Source organism: Fundulus heteroclitus, unplaced genomic scaffold (genome assembly GCF_011125445.2).
Source record: "Fundulus heteroclitus isolate FHET01 unplaced genomic scaffold, MU-UCD_Fhet_4.1 scaffold_40, whole genome shotgun sequence".
In the NCBI taxonomy this organism is placed as follows: domain Eukaryota; kingdom Metazoa; phylum Chordata; class Actinopteri; order Cyprinodontiformes; family Fundulidae; genus Fundulus; species Fundulus heteroclitus.
In genome coordinates, this window is record NW_023396813.1 from 1,646,208 (window position 1) to 1,670,524 (window position 24,317).

A 24,317-nucleotide genomic window follows, 5' to 3' on the forward strand; every position below is an offset into this window, starting at 1 on the left:
CAATCTCTGCTGGTGTGCCCGAAAGGCACATCATAAAAAAAAAACAATCCAGTTGCCCCCCCCCCCCTGTTGGTGTGCCCCAAAGGCACATCAGAATGAAAACAGTTCAAAGAAATCGGCCGGACAAACTTCAATGAAACATCTTAGCATCAATCAGCATGAATACTTCATAATTCAGCATTTACGAATCTAGACCACAGTCCCAGCACTTTATCTACAATTTAGGGTTCAACTAATTGAGCTAGGCCTGTTTTAGGTTCCTATGCGCACATTATTTTAAGTTTACTTTAGACTAGGTAGGCTAAGGCTGTTCAGTAATCAAGGCCAAATTCGTCTACTCTACCTCCATCCCAAGAAACCTCCTACTTGGTCCTCCACTCCCCATTCCCATGGACAAACATCCATCACTTTCAAACCTCATAAATCCAAGAGTACCAGTAGGGGGCATCACAGGGCAGGCTGAGTCTTCAGCAGAAAAAAACATCTCTCTAAGAAATGTTAAAAAACTGATGGAGCCCAGTCTAGGGCACTCCCACTCTGGGCCAATCTGAGCGAGAAGACACCCTGTATTGAATCTAAAAATGAGCCTTACCGAGTAATTTATGGATCTGTGATACCCATCAGATCCTGGTTCTCTATATAACAAAGCAAAAAGATTGCAAGAACTGTAGGTCTAGGTGTGTGTGTGTGTGTGTGTGTGTGTGTGTGTCTAACAGACATTTTCCATTCTTAATCATAAAGCCATAACAATCAACTTAATGCAACATCACAGTATAAACATCATAACAGATAAAATCAAACATGGAAGTCAGTGGAAAAGAGAAAAAATCAGTTTCTTTATACAAGAAGAGTCTGTATGTCAATAACGCAAGAAAAAAACGTCTGTCCAGTCTGAGCACGTGGCAGGCATGAATCTATTCGCGCATAAGTGGTCAGCTCAGGGTTCTCAGGCAATTGCTCCTTCGTGGCAAAGCAAAAAGAGAGAGAGAGGGAAAAAAATTCACAGTTCTCTTGGCATGTTCCTCCCAAACTTTTTAAGTCCTTTTCTTGTTCCTCAGCATGGACAAAAAATGATTTATTGGATGGTAATGAGTGTTCTGTCCTTTTTCAGGCAATAAGCATTTTATCCCCAGTAAGATGCTTTGTGAAGATGGTCGGCAGACACCAGGCCTTGTTTACTGTTGAAGAACAGAAACAAGGTGTAATTAGTGTTCTTATCAAGACTCCCAATCTTGTGTCATTGACCTTCTTCAAACACTTTCACATCCAGATATTTCCGTTCACAATTATCGTGCTCTTAGCTTAACATCCTTTACTGTAATCATTAGATCTTGCATTATTCTTATATTAACGGAAAAACCTTCAAAGTTCATCTTTTTCTGTAGCAGCATTTCTCTATAATTCTTAACCAAATTTTTTCCCATGTGTGTCTCACCTTACAATGTCCAACAGTTGAAAAAATCTCTGCAACAGAAATTTATCATCATATGTTTCATGGCTACTGTGTCAAGGTTTATCTCAACTTATGTAGCACACAAGGAATTGTATTAAAACCTTTCAGAAACTTCTTGCTGAACCAGCTTTAAAAACACCTCACATTTTTCTAAAAAGCCCAACAGAAAAACCCTTAAGTTTGTAAAAGAAAGCTCTACTATATATATTCCCAGAATATTGTTGTTATGGTACTCAGAAGCAACCCTGTGTACTTGTCTTATTTTGAAAAACTCAGCTGGGAAAAAGGAAGTGTGTGCATGCCCACACAAAGTCGTAATTGGCTGCCATTCAGAAAGTGGGTGTAGCCCAGGGCGGAGTCAGTAAGTAGTTCTGTGAATCAGTTTCAGCTTGACGTGCATCGAACCAAAGGACTTCTAGTCGAATACGCCCTTCACCCAAAGCGAAGAGCAATTCTAACCCCATTGTTTTCTTATTTTTTAATCATTTCTGCTTGTTTTAACAGATAGCTTTTGTAAGCAACCCTGATTGTATTTTATGTCCCCCTGTTTGAATCTTGTTTGAAACAAACCTTTAAACTGTAATACGCTGTGAGCAGTAACTCATTGTTTCTCTTTAAAAAAAAATCTCCCCCTGATCATTTAACTGCTCTACACTGCTCTAGATAGATTTTTTATGAGACTTTAAACCTGTTTCAGTCATCTAACATTAGTGTAATTGATAATACACCCAAGCATAATTTTAACCCCAAGTGAATCAACCCCTTAACAAGTACCTAGTTCTTGTTCTCATGTGTTTAGTTTACCCGTGAAAAGCTTTAAGCAGACCTTACTCCAAGTGATTTTCTTTCATTGTCATTTACCCATTATTATTACCGTTGCTTTTTCTACAGTTTTTCCAACTTTAGGATCTGTGTTTTTTTAAGTTATATCACCCAGTGATCTATAAATCCTTATTTTATGTTTGCACTGTGTCTTGTCCCAGCAGATTAAAAATCCCATTCTAGAATTTGCCTTTTTCGTTTCATCAATCACCCTCTAAAGTATTGACCACCCGTTGGTAAATGATCAGCCTTAAGTTTTGCCCTTCTTCTAATTCTTTGTTTAGCCTTATTATCTGCATTTTAATCTGTGGATTAGTGGAATTCTTTGTATGAACACTTCTCTGTGTCCGTATTTGTTTGGCCCTCTATAATTTTGTTCTTTGTGTTTTAAGTGTGAACCTGGTCAGGATAGAGAAAGTCATCTCCGATGCTCCTTTTGGCAACACCAGCGAACCCAAAAACAAAAATGTTCACAGTCAGTGTTAGGTTACAGGTAATCCCTGTGGGAACGCAACGTCGTCTCCTTGGTCCAACCTGGTTCCAAGTGCCTGGATCATCGAAACACTCCACCACCTGTGACAAATCTCTGACATTTTCAAACCACAGCAGCTAATTCCCGGTGTCTCACACCCCCTGTCTGTGAAATGTCTCTCGTCGTAAGCCCAGGCTTTCAGGTTATCTCCTGTTAAGTGTCCCCCTTTAGAGCCCATTTACCCCAAGTTGCATATTGTTGAATCCCCATTTTCAAATGCTCTTTTGTTAAGAGTCCAAGAGTGTGTCCTATGTGCGTTTCCTGAACGCCAACCTCTCCATGTCATGTTCGTGAAACCTTGTAGTTGAATTCCATCACCTGTGAAGCAAAGCAGTCATGCATAGTCGTGTTCAAGATGTTTTTTTAGCACAGCAGGAGTTTCACTGTTGGGTGCCATTGCAGCTCTGATGTTCCTCAGAGCCAACCTTCATGCATTGATATCATGTTCAAGCTGTTATCCTCCTATCATCATCTTGTGTCCAGGAGTCGCTTCTGCTGTCCTGACCAGATTTCAAATGTCCAACTAATTGAATTGAATTGAATTGAATTAATCTAATTGACCTCATTTCTTTTCTGCATGTAAGCAAGAAGACGATCGTTAGATTATCCTGGTCTAAACGAAAATAGTCGGCTAAACTCTGTTTGTGTTTTTTCACTTCTGGATGTTTTAACATATAGTTAAAGGACAACTATTGTGATATTTTGTGTTCGAACAGGGAGATGTTAAGTCTCCTTAAACCTTTTAGGTAACTGCGTACAATTCCAAACTATTTTCACTGGTGCTTTAATCCCTAATTTACCCATGTTATTTAGTAGAATAAGTCATTATTCTAATCTTGCCGTTTTATCCATTTAAATCCTTAATCTTTGTGGTTCTTTATTGATGTCTGCCAGAGTTTACAGGCATCCTAATTATTTGGTTCCTATTCACGCCTCTGCCTACTTTAAGATAGCCAGTAAATGTGTTGCTCACAATTTCTTCTTCGCTTCAACAGGTAGCTTAAAACGTTAAAAGGTTTAGAGTTTATTCTGCTTATATAGGGCTTGGTCGTCATGACGTATTACTTTGTGTGGCCGCCATATTGAATGCCTCCGCGGCTCCGCCCCCGCTACTCAGACTACTGCCTATGACTACCGCATACTGTACTCCCTCTTTCACCCGTGTTTTAATTTGATTAATTTTACCGTAACTTCATTTCAACCATGGTAAACCGTTGCTGTGTTGTGGGCTGTAACAACGCAACACATGATCGCCATGGGAAAAACATAGAAAATGGGTTAACTTTCCACCGCTTTCCTGCCTGGAGGCGCAACCACGGGAGAGACAGCAAGCGCAATGGAGTCATCGGCTCGCTTGGATCGCGGCTTTAAGACTACCGATCATAACTTTCCACAGTATCTCGATGTCAATGAGAGTGTGTTCCCTGCATTTTCATTCTGGTAAGTTAAAGATGCACGGTTTTATTTTATAGCCTACATTGTTTCTTTCCTTCAGCCGCGACACCACATACATGCACATAAATACTAAAACGGCAGCGGGAAAAGGCTCAAATACGTGAGAAACCCGGAGGGTTTAGGGAGGGCTGGCAGTTAACGTTACTAACTAAACCTTTGAAACACATAGCAGCTAGTTAAAAGTACATTACATGTGTGAGTGGTTGTTAGCACTAATGGTTAGCAGGTGCCAGAGCCCATCTGAGCACAGCTTACCTTTTGTACGAGTTACTGTGTTCCCACTGTTTGCTGGCTTTATGATCTGCAGCTCCTGAACCCATCCATCCGTAAACTGCACATGAGACTCCAAGGACTTGTAGCTTTGGAACTGTTCTGAAGTATAGGCGCTCACACCACAAACAAGGTAGCCGAAGACGACTGATATGCAAAACAGTGGCAACAAGTGGTCGTCGGCGCTTCATAATAATGCTGATTTTGTCAACATACCGGTCCCTGGCTTCTCTATTTAATGTGTTCCGGTAAATTTCAGATCTTTTTCGGGATTTTAACATATTTTTTCTATCTATTCTTTCTCAACTCTACTTCAACGTCTTTTCGTTCAACAACGTTATGTCAGAGGTATGTTAACGTTGCGTTGCCATCAATATGGCCGCCACGTCCCACAATGCAACGTGGATCCCAAGCCCTATTGAAAAATTAGCTTGCTCACTCATTTTTTCATTGATTCGTTTATCCAAATAACTGCTGCTGTAATGCCTACTTCAACTTATACGCCCACTAGTTTTTTCATGATAATAATTATCGCTCATTGATGTAAATGTACTTTTTCCCATATCATCTGAATCGCATACATTGTTCTTATCCACTTTCTTTTTACGTTTAAACGGCCCCTCTATGTATCCCACTCGTTGCTTTAATCACCAATATTATTAAGTTGTCAAACCTGTTTAGGTTTAGCATAATTTCTTAAGCTGCTCTATGCTTTCATCACGTAACGTGCAAAGTAAATTTCTTTTAGTGGTGTCCCCTATATCTTCTCGTGCACCTTGTGTTTTACGAAGCTTGTTGTATCTTAAAAGTGCCTCTTTGAATCTTATTCAAACCCCTTGTGGGGTTAATAGAATCCCAAAACATATCTATATATGTTTTAGATGATTTAAATAAAAACTTGGTTAGAAAAGTAAAAGAAAATCCTTCTTATCAGCGGCATCTTATCTCATGGTGATCGGGCCAGAACCTCTCTCCCGAATGTGTTTGACCTTCATATAGCTCGCTAATAACAGCTCTGACTTAAAACAATTAACATCCTAGGGGTTTAATAACAATCTTGATTGCTTTTAATCTGAAAGTTTTCTCTTAAGCGCATCCGCCAATGTGTTTGTTTCTAATGTGTGTTTTGTTTTTTAATTGTGTACAGGAAAATCTGATGTGAAATGCAGAAGGGGTGTCTGCCAACTCATCTTTGTTTCGTGTTGCGGTCCATTGAAGGTTATCCGATGCCTCTGTCTTTGCCCCCGCAATTAGTTGTCCATTTTCAGTCCTCATGTCTGAGTTCAGCAGCACAACATCCTTCCAGGACGAGCATTGTCCATGAATCTTTTTTCTCCAATCGTTGTGCCTGAAACCACAAGGAATTTTGCCAGCATTTTGCCAATTTGGATTTTTTCCCAAATTAAACTGTCTAATACAAGAATTATCCATCTTCATCCGTAGTGTAGTGTACATAAGTTGAAAAGAAAACATTTAAAACAAAAATTACAGTAAAACTGTCTCAAAACAAAATCAACCACATCGTTCCCTCTAAAACGAACTATTCTTAAAGTTCTTCACCTTTACCCCAGATCTTGATCCCTTAAAAATGTATCCAAGCAAAAATATTTTCACAGATAGTTCAACCTCTTTGTATAAGTTAAATAATAAAAAAACATAATTCTCTTAACCTTGTAGCATCACATTCCCCATTAAACCTCTATGCAGCTTCTGTAGAAATTACTGATTTTTGTCCAAAATTTGATTAAAACTGGATTAGGCAAGTACATCACCTTTTTTCCTCCGTCTCCTGGACCACTGTGGCACCGCTTGGTACTAGTTTGTCTCTGAGAATGCCTAAGAAAAGACACTAAAATCTCTGTGTTAGCACATTCCAATTATATATGACCAGGTTTCTTTGCAAGAAAAAAGGCAGAAAACAGGATAGAAATGTTAATGTGAGTCAGTGGAGAGATAAACAGTGGGAAGGGGTACATGAAAAATTTCTAAAGCCACCTTTCTACCGCTAGAAGGTCTCAATATTATCTGGCCTAAGTTTGTTAAAACTTGGCATAATTTAGTCACCTTTGTCAATCTCTGCATGTCCATTTTAGATCATGACTTCTTACCATACGACCTGAAAGAGCTCACTTTCCAGAGTCTTCTGTTGGAACAAAGGTGGCTTTGCAGCTTCATCTCCCATCATCTGAAAGAAGTAACTCAGAGAGAAACAATTTTGTTAGTGTATTAGGTGACAAAAGAAAACCTGGTCTTTTTAGTGTCTTGGTTCTTAACGTGATGTGTCTAAGTTCTTGGTTGGTCCAGGGGAGGTAGGAATCTCTCGTTCCTTTTCTTTCAGCATTTTGTATTAAAACATCTCCTTCTCTTAATTTATCTGCCAAGCAACCTTGAATGTTGTCACTTTTTTGCCACTGGTGATGCAAAAATTAAAGCAAAGGAATCATTTAACAAAGAAATAACCAAAATATATATATAAAACAAGAAAATCCAAAAATAAAATGTCTCCCAAAGAGCGTAATCTGTCTGTTCGATGTTTACATCATGTTCAGATTTGTTTTATCATATTTATTGTCCATGTTTCAGGCTGAACTGTCCCTCTGAGGTTCGCCTCAGCTCAGCATAACTAATAACATCAGATGGTTTTGTAACTGATTAGGCGCTAAATGTGGTCTTCGTGAAATTCTCTAAATGTTTCTTTAGTTGCATTCAAATTCCAAGTAGAAAGGAAATAAAATAAATGAACAGAAAACCCTTGGGAAAAGCAACCATATTTAGTTCCATACAGTTTTGTTCAAACCCAAAACACATTTTTTTACATCTATTTAAAGGTATACTATGCAACCGGGGTTGATTTTCCAGCGAGGCTCCCCCCAGAGGGCCAAAGTAAAAGTGCACTGTCATAAAGATGCTCAGCTGTTCTGGGGTCCATTCTTCGTACGTTGCTTAAAACATCCAAGATGATTTCATCCGGCTAATCATTATCCGGCTAATTGGGTTCTTCGAACACGCCTGTTGTTTACGATTAGTATCACTGGATTGAGTTATCTAAGACAACTGTGCGTTCATGCGTTTGTTTAAAAGGGTAAATGTATCGATAGTAGAAACAATGATCAGCAGTGCTGCTATTGGCTGTTCAGCATGGCCAAAGAACGCCCGCAGTTTTTTTTCCCAGTAGAACAAGAGCTTTTAAAAGAAGGTTATGCCAAATTTGAGTCAATTAGAACAATAGGGAACACCTCAAAGTCTGCTAAAACCAGGAGAGAGGGCTGGCAAACAGCAGCAGACAAATTAAATTGTAAATACTGTCCATGATAGATGTTTCTATCACTTTCTACAGTATATATTTTTGCATTTTAATAATTTCTTAAGTGCTTTGTTCTTTTATGTCAGAGCCTCCACGGGAGCTACTAGAACATGGGGAAAAAAGTGAAGTACAAGAATATTCTACAAAATGATAGCCTTTAATTATTATACTGTATTTTAAAAAGCAACTTCTTCCTCTTTTTTAAAAGCCACTGTTAAATTATGTATTTGTCTGTTTTTAACAGCCACCAATAAGAAGGCTGAAAAAAATCGGGTTCTTTTTACTTTTACATGTTTAACCCTTTTTCTTCTTTTTTTTCACAAAATGACTCAAGGTGCCACCTGTTCCCTATATTAACGGCATCTTCAACAAAAGAAAAAGTATTTTGACCTGAAAATAAAATACAAATTAAGAGGAGAAATGTAACTCCACAACGTGAAAAAGAGAAAAACTGTACTAGAGATCGAGTTGCTTCAAAATGACCTTCAGAGTAAATTCTAATACACCATTTTACACATAGTAGTATTACTGACTTTACATAACTATCTCTTACTGCAGGCAAAAGATGACTTGCTGACTTTTCTTTATAAATAATTGTTTAAATAAAATGACAGGAACAAAGCATTATTTGTTTCGTCTTTTATTGAACAAAAAAAAAATGGTGTTCCACAATTCTGTCCCTTCCTCTGCCACTAGGTGGTCCAAGTGCGTTGGCTAGACACAGAGTTCCCTATCTCCTCCGCTACGATCTAATCCTGTTTACATGAAATAAACTTGCTCGGGAGCAGGCTCAACTTTGCGCACATGTTGCTATGACAGCAAGTCCGGGATGAGTTTCGAAGAACCAAACTATCCAAGATCCTGCCAAATCGTCAACAATGAAATCCTGCTAACTGAGTTAGCGACGTACGAAGAACGGACCCCTGGTTTCTCTGTCAAGCCAGGCGCGGTTGTTTTGAGCTTAGCAGACAGGCGAACGCAATGAAAAGTCGAAAAAACGGCAGTACAAACAATGACTAACACAGTGAAAGTATGAATATCAGGGTTTCCCGCAGCGCCATCGCCAAACTCACGCTACCACCTTGCCAACATTCAAAAAAATAAATAATTAAATAAATAATAATAATAATAATATAATAATAATAAAAACTTGATATGCTTGCATGTTTATTTGACGTTAACACGCGGTTCTTTGTTGTTGCTTTCGCGCGTGCATATAGTGAATGGCAGGGCAAAAACACATGGAGTTGTCGCCGTAAAGCAAGACCAACTCTCGCGGTCTTGCACGAGACTTCTGAGCCTGTGGGTGCGGGCCGAGGGCTCTTGCAATAGCGTACCGCGCACGTGACGTCACAGTCTCAAGAGCAATGGCCCTTTTGCCGCTTAGGTAGGGCATACATGTAGAGAACGCCCGTAGCAACCAGCTATTACACGCACAACAGAACCAGCGATATGACCGACTTTGCAGCCATTAAACTTTCCCAAGACGATGTCCCAGGCGCACGGATTACTGGTCGCACTGTCGAAGAACACACCAACCTTCAGCTCAAACGATGGCTTGAGTGTCGAGGGCTTAAAAAGACCGGAAAACGGGCCGAGTTGATCGAACGGTAAGCTTTGTTTTTTTTTCCTGCGTGGCGGTCATGGCGTCGTCGGCCGTTTTTTTGTTTGTAATCATCGTCCAGGGATCGGTATATGTTTAATGTTTGTCTTATTTGAAATGTTTTTGAGTAAGCTATCCTGGTAGCAGGGTATCATGTTAGCGCTACCATGATAGCCTATATGCTATCATGGTAGCAGGTGCTTCATTATTAACATGTCGGCCACCAAAATACTGTTACCTGTTCACTACTTGATGTCGCTGGAATTGGGTCAGGATGTTCTTCGGTTGGGCCCTTTCCTCCGACAAAATGCTTGCTACATATGTAGATGAATTTGGTAACTTTTTCCGGGTTGAACTGTTGTGTAGGGCGACCGCACCGGTGAACCCAGCGCACACATTTCTCCTTGGCAGTCTTAAAGAAAACATCCTTCATATGCGGCTGATCAGCGTACCTCGAGTCGCTGTTGCACGTTCCATAGCAACAATGTTTAAGAACCATGGTTTTAGATTTGGAAAAAGCAGTCGTTTACCGAGTAAAACCAAGGGTAATGCACGTCTCTTTTACAGCGAAACAGCGGCGGACTATGCAAGCTTGCCCTACTGAGTACCACGTGATGTGACGTCGTCGTGACGTTACGTTTCTAAAAATAGCTCGCTCGCGGTACGCTATTGCAAGTACGGTATTTCCCCCACAGACCACCAGGGCGGCCGAGAAAACCTTTGTTCGACCTGAAATGACTCATTTAATCATCCAAAACGGTATGGAACACATTAATTAACTGAAAAATGTTGCATAGTATGCCTTTAAATCAAAGATCATGTATATCTAAACTCCTTTCAAATGGACTGGTTTGTGATTACATTTTATTACTGTAGGGCTAAAAACAAGTGATAGGATCTAATTTCCCACAGTAAACTCAAGAAGCTTTATGTATGGATTATTACCAGTTTAAATTTTTAACAAAGCTGAAATATTTTTTATTCAAGCCATGTTAATCTCTCAGTTTATCAATTTAATTTGGCCGGATATTTAATGTGGGAAGAAAACAAACTTTGTTATTGAAATCTCCCTTTTCCTTCTTCAGCTTTTGACCTATTTCATGCTTAAAAATGTATTTGAATTACGAAGATGCAGTCTCCATAAACAAATTAACATTTTTGAAACCATGATATTTATAATTTGAACTGAATTAATTCACACAGACGAACGTTTAGTTACATACGATACATACATACAGTTACATAGAAACGACGTCATTCAGACAAACAAACACACGCAGGCCTTTACTTCTGACGGGGAGGGAGGGCTGGTCAGATCCTAACGACGGTTATGGCAGCGTCTTTCAAAATGCCCTGGCCAACCACATGTCCAGCACAAGGGCACATCGTAATCTTTGGTTGGTCCCTTTCTATGATTTCTGTACCACGGTGTATCTCTACTGGGAATTTGACCCCATGGAGGTCTCTGATACATCTGAAATGGGACATCTGGAGGGAGGGACCACACAACCTGGTCTGAACCAAACACAGGTGTCGGGACAATAATCTGAGCTTTTGCAACATTCTTCTTCTTCCTTCTTGTACTTTGTTTGTCTCTCAGCTTTTTTAGCTGTTCAGCTAAGAGTTGTTGTTCTAACTTCTGTGAATCACTGCTAATCTGTTTCATATTCTTTTCACCCCTATCCAGCTGATGTACCAAGGCAGCCATCCATTGATCTAAAGGCATATCATAACTTGCAACCATTCTGTCCATGTCCTCCTTAACATCCTCGGTTTGGCCCTTTAACATTGCCTGTTTAAAGGCAAGGCAAGGCAAATTTATTTTTATAGCACAATTCAGTACAGAGACAATGCAAAGTGCTTTACATGATTAAAATATAGGAATAAAAGCAAGCAGGGATAGAATGTAGAAACAAAAAAGAACATTTAAAAACAGTAAAACAGTTTAACTTGAACATTCAAAGGCAATTTTAAACAAATGTGTTTTTAATCTCGATTTAAAGGAACTCAGGCTTTCAGCACTTTTACAGTTTTCTGGAAGTTTGTTCCAGATAAGTGGAGCATAGGAACTAAATGCTGCTTCTCCGTGTTTGGTTCGTGTTCTAGGTATGCAGAGAAGGCTGGAGCCAGAAGACCTGAGTGGTCTGGAGGGTTGATACACTGATAACAAGTCTGTGATGTATTTAGGTGCTAAGCCATTTAGGGATTTATAGACTAACAGAAGTATTTTAAAGTCTATTCTCTGAGATACAGGGAGCCAGTGTAATGATTTTAGAACTGGGGTGATGTTCTCTACTTTCTTAGTCTTGGTGAGGACGCGGGCAGCAGCGTTCTGGATCAGCTGCAGCTGTCTGATCCACTTTTTAGGCAGACCTGTGAAAACACCGTTGCAGTAATCAATTCTACTAAAAATAAACGCATGGATTAGTTTTTCCAGATCCTACTGAGACATTAGTCCTTTAATCCTGGAAATGTTCCTCAGGTGATAGAAAGCCGACCTTGTAATTGTCTTTAGATGCTTTTGAAGGTTCAGGTCTGAGTCCATCACTACACCCAGGTTGTGGGCCTGATTAGTGTGTTTTAGCTGAAGCGACTGAAGCTGTGTGCTAAAGAGTTCCTGCAGCGTGCCTGCAGGAATCTTCAAGAATACTTTGATCCAAAGGTGCGCCCCTTCTCTTGGATCAGGGAGCATGTTCCTCAGCTGAACACCGTCAGCACATGATATGGGGTTGTAAGCAACTGCATGCACCTGTCCTGTAGCACTGTGAGTCTGAAACAATGGCAGTTGCACACTTTGTTTTGTTGCAGGTAAAGAAAGATCAGTTTCGTTAGAATGCAGATTATATCTGGGGCCCTTTTCCGCCCTGTATTTGCGCGTGTCATCTGTTTTCATAACATCTGTATCATCTGATTCTGCAGTTTTAAGAGCGTGTCTTACCACTTGTTCTATTGCATCCCGTAGCTGGTCTCGTTTGTGTTTATCTAACCTACTTTTTCCATGTATGGGTCTTACGTCACAGCTTATCTGTCCCCTACCTAACTCCATACCAGGCACATGCTCTGAAGGGTGGATGAAGTCACCACACTCCTGGCCTTGGATAACAGTTCTCTAGTATCACCACACAGATTGTTTTGCATAACAGCGGCTGCACCAGAAGCAGACATGTCCGGAATGACTGGAGGAGTTGTGTACTTACCTTTTTGTTTGAAAGAAGATGATTCACTTACCCCCTGCAGACTATCACTCTCTTGTTGTTTGTCGAGGCCTGAGAAGCATATGCTGAAATAAAGTTCGGTTAGTTTTATCAAGCCTGCTATTTTGATTTCCTCTTTTTGGCATTTTTCCAGAGCAAACTCACCAGCACCAGCCGTTTTTACTTGTGCTTGGGCTAGTCTATTTTTTAACATTTGTACAGGGTTCCCACGGGTCCTTGAAATCCTTGAAAGTTTGTGAATCTGAAAAAATAAATTCAAGGCCCTTGAAAGTTCTTGAAAACAGCCAAAAAAACACCTTGTCCTTGAAAGTCCTTGAAATTTTTTTTGTGGGGTTGAAAGTTCACACGGATGACGACTCATGTGTCATTATTTTACTGCCACACGATCTTTTAAAATTATTTTGATTCCACAGACTTTTAATTTGCAAAAGTACGTTCGCTCTTTGTTAGTTGGTAGGCTACGGTTTAGGCCTACGTGCGTCCAGTAGGTCAGTGGTTCCCAACCTTTATTTCTTGAAGCCCCCCCTGCTGAAGTCCAAGACAAGCCAAGCCCCCCCAAGCCTTACACAGGCCCGCACAAACGTATCAAAAGATTAAAGTGATTTGTGATGAACATTTATTTATTTGAAAAATAAAGAATAAATGGCAGCTATGTCATTTTGTTCTTATTATTTTTGATTAATAATGTATTTTTTATGTCAACGGTACAGTGCACAGAAATTAACTCCAAACTCCAAAAAAGAGAGCTAACATATAAACTTCAAACCTAAGCTTAACTTTCATCAGCATGTCCACATTTTCAATATATTTTCCAGTTCTAATTTACAAACATGCATAAAGTAAAAACTAAAAAAAAAAACAGTCCCATGTGATTATACACACTCAACTACTGGCTTAAAAAATAAAATTATACAACAGTTTCAGAAACCAGTACTAAACTTACAACTTTTTTTACTTCTTATTTGTTCAGTTACTAATGGGTACCTTGAGCTTGCATATTTTTGACCAGGGATGCGATGTCAGGTTTGATTGTTTTGATAGCCAGTCTAAAGTCCTGGTGAACATCGAGTCTGTTTCTGACTTTAGTTTTTATTGTTAATAGCGCGCTGAAAGCTGCTTCAGACAGGTATGTAGTGCTAAATGGGAGAATAACCCTGGTTGTTGCGTGTTTGGCCAATGTGGGACCGACAGCATGTCCTTTGGCAATCCAGAACTTTTTAAATCTGTTTTCCTGGAAAAATCTTTTGGACACGGAATCAGCTTGAAGGTCACAAAGCTCATCTTCACAGCCGATGTATTCTACGTCCTTCGGGGTGGAAACGTAGGGGTCCAACACCCACGATTCTCTGGATAAATACTGGTCCATGTCGGCAAAGCGGCTCTGAATCTCATCGCGGAGAAGGTTCATGTGCCGCGTAAACTCCGTGCGCAAAGACGCACGCACAGCGCCACCAGACTGTTTCAGCAGCAGCGGGAAATGCTGCAAGTCCCCCTTTGACATTTTAGAGACTCTGTATTCCAGTTTGCGCACAAAAGCGTCCAGGGCGTTTTTGCAAAGCATGATGTTCGATTCTGGCCCCTGCATCCGCTTGTTTGTTTCGTTGAACAAAGTGAATGTGTCTGCCAGATAAGCAGCTTTGATCCAAAACGCGTCAGTCAGTTGTTCAAAGAGTGGCCGATTGTGATCTTGGATGAATTCTTTTATTTTTTCTTGTAGCTCAATAAAACGCACAAGCACGAGTCCACGCGACAACCACCTCACCTCGGTGTGTAGCAGCAGTGTTTGATGCGCTTCGTCCTCGCACAGCTGGGCAAAAAGTCTTTTATTAGAAGGGTGAGCTTTGATGAAGTTTACAACTTTAACTACAGTTGATGGTGTGTCGCTGACGAGTTCTCCACATATTTTTCTTTTTTAGATAACGTATCACAAGATCGTTTTAGGAGTAAGTTGATGGTTGATGGTATCAGATTGCCAGATCCACACAGCAAAAGCCTGAAGGGACGGAGCGAGTCTGTGAAATGCTGGCCAAGTGTTCCGTACCGCGACATATACAACGGATTATTTTGGTGTTTTTGTCTTGTTAAAATGGGTGGGGGTGTCGGCGACATTGCAGCGTAAACACAGACGTACTAGCGCGCGTGAACGGGGGCGTAATGCAGTCGCTGTCTGCAGCAGCAGCCGCTGTCTGCGCTGCAACTGTTGCTGCTGCGCATCGACTCCGCTTCTCTCGGCCCCGTGTAGTGATCGCCACCTCCCCTCCGCCGCTATTTAAGTAGAACAATGACTAGAGCAGAATTAAGTTGTATTTACCGGAGATGAAGTGTAGACTGCAAATTCTGTCGCAGTATGATGGCTCCCACAGTCCATTGGGAGTGTCTGCTTGCGCTCTTTTCATTGAAAATATCAATTTCTTTCTTCGTCCTTCCTCCTTCGGTAAACGACAGAAACGTACATCCAACGATTTGGAATGCCTCTGTGTGCAACCGGGAGCACAACAAGTCGTAGGCATTGTTTAGATTCCAAAAATAAACGAACTAAAAGCACGCTCTAATATTCACCCGTTTTGTCATGTAGTAGACGGGAACAGTACTGTTTTTTGCCTACCAGCGGGACCCGGATGTAGCGCTGACGTCACGCGTGAACCAAAAATTATTCAACCTTAGACCAAAATATTTTATACAATTTATAAATATTGTAAAATATTTAGGGGGGGGGCGCCAGAGAGGGGGGAAAAATTTGTTATTCCGCCATAGTGTCTCTTTATGGTTCATTTTGCTGGTCTCAAACCCGGGTAAAGGAGGAGGGTTAGTAAAATGCACTGAAATTGTGTCTTTAACAACAGTAACAAAAGCCTGAGAATGATTTAAATATATCTCTGAGCAGCTTTCTGGCAACCGTGGCACTTTAAACAGAAGTGAATAACTAGCTTAATTAAAGATGAAAGTAAGTGAAACAAATTGATATAATTCTGAACATCTCAATGCTGCACTTTTGTCTGTAAAATTCCATGAAACGGTAGGCTAATATACATCTTATATGTAATGTAGGATGGCATAGCCATATCCTACATACTGTGGATATAAATGTAGGCTATTAATATGATCAATATAAATAAATGTAGGCTATAAGTTAAGTCCACTTTCTTGCATTGCTTCTGACCCAACAACTTCTATGCCGTTTAGTCTTTTATTGAATTTGCATTGTATTAAAATATGATAACCTATTCAGCGGTCACAGTAGGTAAATGCCGGAAATGCAGGAAATTGGTCCTGGAAAGTCCTTGAAAGGTCCTTGATTTTGATGTTCACCAAGGTGTGGGAACCCTGTTTGTAAATAGTGAGTACACAACTGGGCTTCTGGCGGAGGCCCCTCTGCATCACCAAAAACCCCGTCTCCCCTCATTTTTTCGCACCACTCCTCAAATTGTTTCAGATGATGTTCAGCATCTTTGTGTGGAAAGCTTGTCACTATGCACTCTTTTCCTGTCTCCAGCAGTGTTCTTAAAGAACATCCCTGGAGCTCATTTACTACTGGATGTTCAGCCATTCCAGCACTCACACGTTTTGGCTAACCTGCCGGTATAACACCCGGAGCCCGGTCCAATGAGAGCTTATTTTTTATCTCTCAGACACCAAAACTTATTATGTTTCTATATGCCTTATTATAGTGTTTTTACACGGCAGTTTCAATGAGCAAGTGTACTCTGGATGAGCAGGTTAAGATAAGATAAGATAGTCTTTATTGATCTCACAATGGAGAAATTCACTCGTCACATCGGCTCATACAAGAAGGTGCAGAGTAGGGGAGGTGCATTCAGTTAGATACAGTGAATCTTCATATATACAATGGATCAAAAAGAATACCAAAAAATACAAAAAAGGAAATAGGAATGGGCATATGATGTCTCATTTACATTCTTAGTGGTCTATATATATATATATATATATATATATATATATATATATATATATATATATATATATATATATATAAACATATATCTATGCGCCTACATACATACGTAGCTACGCGTATATATGTGCATATACATTGTATACATTTGTACATACATACATACATGTGTACTGACTTATGTTAAGGTGTTGATAGCAGCAGAAGTCACTACATCAGGATTATTGCACGGGTTGTTATACGTCACCTGAACAGGTGCACCCTTACCCACTGGCTCAATGTCAATAACGTGTCACACACACACACACACAAACAAACAAACACATACATACTTTTTCTGGCCAAGCTTCAGTTAACTCTGTACGTACCCTTTTTACTTACCTTTTTGAAATATAGTTGGACTGGCAGCTTTTAAAGTTCTTTAAGAGAACTTTTGGAGCAATCGAAACCAAAAATCCAATGGCTGGCAGCTTTTGGAACCATTTATGGTGGTCCCTGGACTCTAAACCTAAGCCAACTCATACGCGCTCGTTTTTCGAAAAGGCAGCTTTATATTTCCGTGAAAATGAAGAATTTTATGTTTGTCCCCACGAAAATAAAGGGCTCTAAACCCGCATTTCTAGGCTACACGATGTTTTAGAAGCCACGCGTAACGGCGTGCCTTTCAGTCAGAATGGCAGCTTTTATGCTGATCACAGAGGAAGACGTATCTTCCTCTGTGCCTAACAAGGGGACCCTCTAAACCCAATATTCTCAGAATGGCAGCTTTTATGCTAAACACGGAGTAAGACGTAACTTCCTCTGTGCCTAACAAAGGAACCTTCTAAACCCAAATTCTCAAGGTTCACAGTATTTTCAGAGACCTGGCCAGGGTCTCCCGGACTTTCACCGCTGTGACCGCACGCAAATCCCGAGTTTTTACCGACACGTTTGCAAACAATTATCCTCAAACTTTTCTCTGCCTTTAGGAGTGCAAAAAGTCGGCCCTTCCAGGAAGAAAAAGACACTAGGAGATAAATGGAATCTTCTTACCTTTTTGTGTGTTTTTCCTCTGGAATGACATCCTGGCCGGAAAACGGAAGGTGGCACGCCGCCCTTTGGGACCGGGCGGAAACACTAATTTGTTATCATCTTCACCATAACCCGTCTACGGTGAAACACCCTCGGTGGACCCAGCTCTTTTTACCCAGTCAGGCGACCCCCACTTACTTATTACCTTGAATGTAGGATGCATAAAACAGACAAGTATACTTTTAGTTATATTTTATCTACGTAAAGACAGAGAAACAGTTACAGTCACACCAGCGCTGATGGGCTCTTGATCGGCAAGAAGCCCCGATTGCTCATTACAGAAACATTATAAAGGAGTTTAGGTTAACACCCATATAAGGCAGTACACATCCAACCGGTGTCATCAGTAGATAAACTTTGTCACCTCCGGGGTGGTATCTGATAGATATGTGCCAATCTTTTTGGGTCAGTGCCATCTAAGTGTGCCATGCAGTTCTGAGATAAACAGCTCGATCCACTTGACCTCGTTGATATCCTAACAGCCTCCTAGGCAAATGACGTGATGACGATGACTGGTAGGCTATGCTCACATCAAATGTCCACCTGTCATCCCCGTCATTACTTAGTTCGATAGCTGCTCTTCACCGAGCCCGGCTGAGAAGCGAAGCAGGGATGTGTTGTGCTTTGTTCCTCTCCTTCAGGGAACAGTATTTACATGCATAACATAACGTTCCCTTTCAGTTGATTCACTCAGTATAACACATGAGAATGGGACATATATAAATGCCCTGCAGAGCAGCCATCAAACCCTGGTCAGGCACAGCACACTAGTGGAGCCATTTCGACACAGCAGAAAGGACAGTGTGAGCCAGAGAAGGGGCTGTCATGTCCAAACAATAAAAATTAGTGAATGTGTGGGGCGTGGACCAGCTGGCCACAGCACAAATAACCCGTCTCGGTATGCCTCTAAACGAGGCCCAGGAGGTAGCTACACCCCTGGTGAGTGAGCTCTTACACCATGAGGCATAGGGAGTCCTCTTCACCAATAAGCTACAGCAGGGGTGTCAAACTCAATTTCACCAAGGGCCACTTCAGCATATAGGCCACCCTGAACAGGCCACATTGACGGTATAAATCAGGAATGCCCAAGTGCAGTCCTCCAGACTGCAACTTTTAGATGCGTCCCTGCTAAAAACATACCCCAGACAAGAGGTTGAATTCCTTCATTAGGCCTCATTCATAGGCCTCTACCGGAGGCCTATGAATGAGTCAATGATCCAGGTGTGTTGGAGAAGGAACGCGTCTAAAGTTGCAGAGCATAAATGTATGAAAATACAATGTTAAAAATAAATTAAACAACACCTCATATTGTTAAATAACTGCTTTTATGTATTGAAGTGTTAAATATTACATTTCAGTTTGCATGGATGTAAAATTATAATAGGACTCTAGCCAGATTGATATCGCTCCGCCTAGCTTCACTCACATCCATCTGGGACATCTCCCATAGAGAGTGATTTCTCCAACCAATTTTATTGCATAGCCAATTAGGACGCAGGGCTGGAGTTTCATAGATGTGACGTAGAGAAGCGACCGTGATGTGAGACAGACAGCAATGGCGGCTCGCATCGAGGAAGCAAGCGCTAACATTGATGCTGCTATTTCTTCCGTGTTGTCCAATTTACCTAATATTGTTTCATTAAAAGAACATCAGAGAACGGCTTTGAAGGCTTTTGTTGGTGGAAACGATGTTTTCGCCCTTCTCCAGACCGGATTTGGCAAGTTTTGTTTTCCGGGGCGCGCCCGTGGCGGAGCGGTTAGCGCAAACCATAATAAGAGGCCTTTAGTCCTCGACGCGGTCGGCCCGGGATCGACTCCGACCCGCGGCGCTTTGCCGCCTGTCTCCCCCCTCTTCCTGTCAGCTCACTGTCAATAAATTGCGTGCCACTAGAGCTGCAAACATATTTTAAAAAAAAGGTTTTGTTTTTTCCTGCGTCGCTCTCACAGCGTCACAGGTTGGCTTCAGTGTGAGTGGTTGAAATAGCACGTTGTAAAGCCAGTTCAGACGTGACGACTTGCAGTAATTCGGGACATGACGGACTGCGTTTCCCATGATGCAATGTGGTCAAAATGGCCACCAACTCCCATCATGCAACGCAACCCAAAATGTCCGCCGCCCTAGCAACCGATAACGTTGCTAGGCAAAATTGATAAAACTCGTTTGCGCCTTGCAATCGGCCTTCTTCCCTGGCACACCGCCAACCTGAGAAGACACACAGCTGTTTCACTTCGTTGGGGTAATCCCACGCCACGTGCTCGATAACTTCGCTGGACCGAAGGTTGTTGAAGCAAACTTATCCCTGCATTAATTATAGCAGGAATTCGACTTAAAAAGGTACTTTTTAATTCTCTCTGATCAAAGACTGGTAGCCACCTTTTCTCTCAGTGATCGAAAGAGGACTACGCTTTTGCTGGGCCGAGCAAAGCGACTGTAAGCCCGGAGGAAGAGACGAAAGAGCTCCTTCATCCCGCCCCCGCTGCTGCCCGCTCCTGCCTACAACCGCACACCTGCGGTCGTCAAGAGCTCCAGGACACTTGCGGACTCCGGAGCCGGGATTTAACTCCTGAATCACTTCAAAGTAACGGGGTTCTCCCTTTTTATTTCTTTCAGAAGTGCCTGGGCAGGTGTAGGAACTTAGGCTAATGCTTTTTACTCCAAGACAGAGTTGGGTTTTTTTTTGCTGAATATTTTCTTTGTCTTCTTTGTCTTGATTTTTGCTGTGAATGATTTGTGGTCTGTGAAGACCCCGCCGTGGGTACTTCTGTAAACCTTTTCCCATTTTCTTCCATCTTTCCCTCTCTCTCTCTGCTCTCCTTATCAGTTGAGGCGATCGCTTTGTGTGAGACTTAGTTTGAGGTTTTTCTTTAAACTCATCGGTTAGCCGCGCCCTCTCGAAGGGAGGTATTACCCCATCAGCGTAAGCGTGGTTACGTCATTAGGACCTCCCCTCACGCATCACACAAATTTGTAGATCATACGTCATCATAGTCGCCATCTATGTCAAATGCCGACGTCTTGAATGTGTGGTTTAAACAACTGTTAGTTGAACTAAGATTCGCCAACCGCTCATTCTAATCCATTTGTTTTTTTTTTTTTGTTTTTTTTGTGTTCTTTTATTTCCACATATATTTTGCATGTTTAGTTTTAGTAGTGAGTAAGATTTCCAAGGTTGTTGAATCAGAGAATTACTGTAACAGGGAATTGCTTTTGGTTCAATAAAACCAACAACTGCGGAATAGAAATTGTTTTGTGTTCAATCCAATTCACAGTTGCATGGTTTTTCAGAATTCAGAGCTACCTCCTTTTGGAGTTAACATCTGATATTAATACAGAGACGTCATCATTGGATTGGTGATAAGGAATAAGGATTTAAACTCTAATTGCAGTTATATTGGGGTTCTCACAATCTGCCGGATAAACCTCTTCGCTTAAAATCCGACCATTTCATTTATTCCAGCATAAATGAGTTCATAACAGCTATTTAACTAATGCATTAGTAGTATAAATCATTACAAGCTTCTTGTTAACATCACCACCATTTGAACTATATTTTGTTATAGCGGAATTTTGAGTTGAATGACTTATTACTTAAATTATAATACCAAATTAAAACCGCAAGCGGTGATGAGCGGCCCTCGCAGCAAAGCGCCGCTCCGGCCTTGGCCACCGCTGGGATTTGCGCACCGCCGGCCGCCCGCCACCGCAGATGCTGTCACGCATTTTGCCAGCCCGTCCACTGGGCGATTTACACGAACGTGTTCGGCAGCGCTCCCCCACGACTCACAAAAAATCTGGTGCAGATTCACCACAACGGACCGGTATAGCGCCCGCTTCACAGCAGACGCCGCACCAATCCGCCTGTCGATCTCCCGCTCCATCTTCCCCTCATTCGTGAACAAGACCCCAAGATACTTGAACTTCTCCACTAGAAGCTGGCCCTTGGGACTTTCCTTTTTTAAAAAGCTTATAGTTAGAGTGGCTCATGTTACCCTGAGCTACCTCTATAGTTATGCTGCTATAGGTTTAGGCTACTGCAGGACATCAGGGTCTATTGTTCTTCAATTTTGAATGACTGTTGTAATTTCAGCTTTTAACTTTTTGATTTTTCTTTTTTCTTCATAGTAGGCACACCTGGTCTGGCGTTCTGTTAGCTGTGGCTTCATCCAGGGAAGACAGATCACCCGCTACTACCATCTAATGTAGAACTTCTGTGCTTTTTTTGTCTCTCTTGTTGTGTCTCTGTTCTGTCTTCTGTAACCCCCAGTCTGTCGAGGCAGATGACCGTTCATACTGAGCCCGGTTCTGCTGGAGGTTTTTCCTTCCCGTTAATGGGGAGTTTTTTTTCCTGCTGTCGCTTCATGCTTGCTCAGTAGGTAGGATTGCTGCAAAGCCATGGACAATGCAGACGACTCTCCCTGTGGCTCTACGCTTCTTCAAGAGAGAATGCTACTTGTCAAGACTTTGATGCAATGAACTGGTTCCCTTATATAGGAATTTTTGTGTATAATCTGACCCAATCTGTATAATCTGATTGATTTTGACGTTGTAAAGTGCCTTGAGATGACATATTTCATGAATTGTCGCTATATAAATAACATTGAATTGCATCATCTCTTCAGACCAAATAAACGGGCTGCACAGTGGCGCAGTGGGTAGCACTGTTGCCTTGCAGCAAGAAGGTCCTGGGTTCGAGTACACCCCTGGGTCTTTCTGCATGGAGTTTGCATGTTCTCCCTGTGCATGCGTGGGTTCTCTCCGGGTACTCCGGCTTCCTCCCACAGTCCAAAAACATGACTGTTAGGTTAATTGGCTTCTCCAAATTGTCCTTAGGTGTGAGTGTGTGCGTGAATGGTTGTTTGTCCTGTTTGTCTCTCTATGTTGCCCTGCGACAGACTGGCGACCTGTCCAGGGTGTACCCCGCCTCTCGCCCAGTGAACGCTGGAGATAGGCACCAGCAACCCCCGCGACCCCATGAGGGATTAAGCGGTATGGAAGATGGATGGATGGATGGATGGATGCATCATCTCTTCAGACCAAATAAACTATCACATTTTTTGAGACAGTTATCTCATTTTAAAGATATAATCATCTAACAGTATTACTCTTAGCAAGTTAAAGCTCCATAATAATTTTAGACCAGGTTTTAGTTCCACTCTTTTATTATGCACATCTAGGCTACCTATAAATATAAAGTATGGTATGCCAAAAAACATTTTCAACAAAAGGCAATTTTAGTAATGGCCTTGCGATTTTATATATAAGCATTAAAAATGATAATATTTCACCAATTTTCACAGCAAGATGGAAATAACAACTATCCAACATTTTAAGATTTTGTAAAAACTTTTTTCCTTTTTTACCTACCTTTTGAAATTAATACTTGTTTCTACTTCTCCAAAATTAAACTTCAAGAAAACTATTGTGCTGTCCTGGGGCCATATGCAGCTAGACAGCTAGGACAAAAGTTCCCCACAAAAGCTTCCTTTTCTTGCATTCTCTGAATAACCTTTGTTCCCAAATCTGGCTTTAAACATTGTTTTTGTAAAAAGACGAATATTTTTCCAAGGCAGAAGCGTGTAGAACAAATTCAACTTCAACATTAGCAGTTTCCCTAGCTTCATCGCTGAAAAGCAGCTTTTAACCGGAGCAAAATACGTCAAAGATCTTTTTTTAAGGTGAGAGCACTCACTATCTCACGTAATTCACATAGAGATCTAACAAAGTTGTGATGTCTCACTCTGATTAAATATGAGCCCAAAACTTTTCTAACTGTTTTTGCCTTGGATTTCCTCTGACTAAGAATTATTATCTTATTTATGTAATGTATTCACGACATGAATTGCCTGTAAAAGCCATGGACAATAAAACATGACACTTCCTGTTGTCAGGGGGCGTGGCCTAAGTGATGTCATCATTTGACCATTGGATATTGTAGAAGACCCGATGATGATCAATCACAGAAAGTTTGGTGCCTCTGTGTGTTTCTGTGTAGGAGATATAGCAGTTTTTCCTGTTGTCAGGGGGCGTGGCCTAAGTGATGTCATCATTTGACCATTGGATATTGTAGAAGACCCGATGATGATCAATCACAGAAAGTTTGGTGCCTCTGTGTGTTTCTGTGTAGGAGATATAGCAGTTTTTCCTGTTGTCAGGGGGCGTGGCCTAAGTGATGTCATCATTTGTCCATTGGATATTGTAGAAGACCCGATGATGATCAATCACAGAAAGTTTGGTGCCTCTGTGTGTTTCTGTGTAGGAGATATAACAGTTTTTCCTGTTGTCAGGGGGCGTGGCCTAAGTGATGTCATCATTTGACTATTGGATATTGTAGAAGACCCGATGATGATCAATCACAGAAAGTTTGGTGCCTCTGTGTGTTTCTGTGTAGGAGATAAAACAGTTTTTCCTGTTGTCAGGGGGCGTGGCCTAAGTGATGTCATCATTTGACCATTGGATACTGTAGAAGACCCGATGATGATCAATCACAGAAAGTTTGGTGCCTCTGTGTGTTTCTGTGTAGGAGATATAGCAGTTTTTCCTGTTGTCAGGGGGCGTGGCCTAAGTGATGTCATCATTTGACTATTGGATATTGTAGAGGACCCGATGATGATCAATCACAGAAAGTTTGGTGCCTCTGTGTGTTTCTGTGTAGGAGATATAACAGTTTTTCCTATTGTC

The 24,317-nt window shown here is 41.3% G+C and overlaps 1 protein-coding gene across 2 annotated transcripts in view; it reads left to right on the plus strand.

The window, feature by feature from the left end:
* The window catches only part of LOC105923506 (E3 SUMO-protein ligase PIAS2), a 170,308-nt gene that overhangs the window by 66,708 nt on the left and 79,283 nt on the right, over positions 1-24,317 (plus strand). Inside the window, exon 9 of one of the 2 annotated variants that reach the window (XM_036130951.1) lies at positions 2,668-2,703. The exons of the other annotated variant lie outside the window; for it this stretch is intronic. Coding sequence (XP_035986844.1) covers positions 2,668-2,672 — 5 coding nt within the window. The 3' untranslated portion in view covers positions 2,673-2,703. Of the gene's footprint in view, positions 1-2,667; positions 2,704-24,317 lie in introns of those variants that run through there. 2 annotated transcript variants of the gene reach the window in all.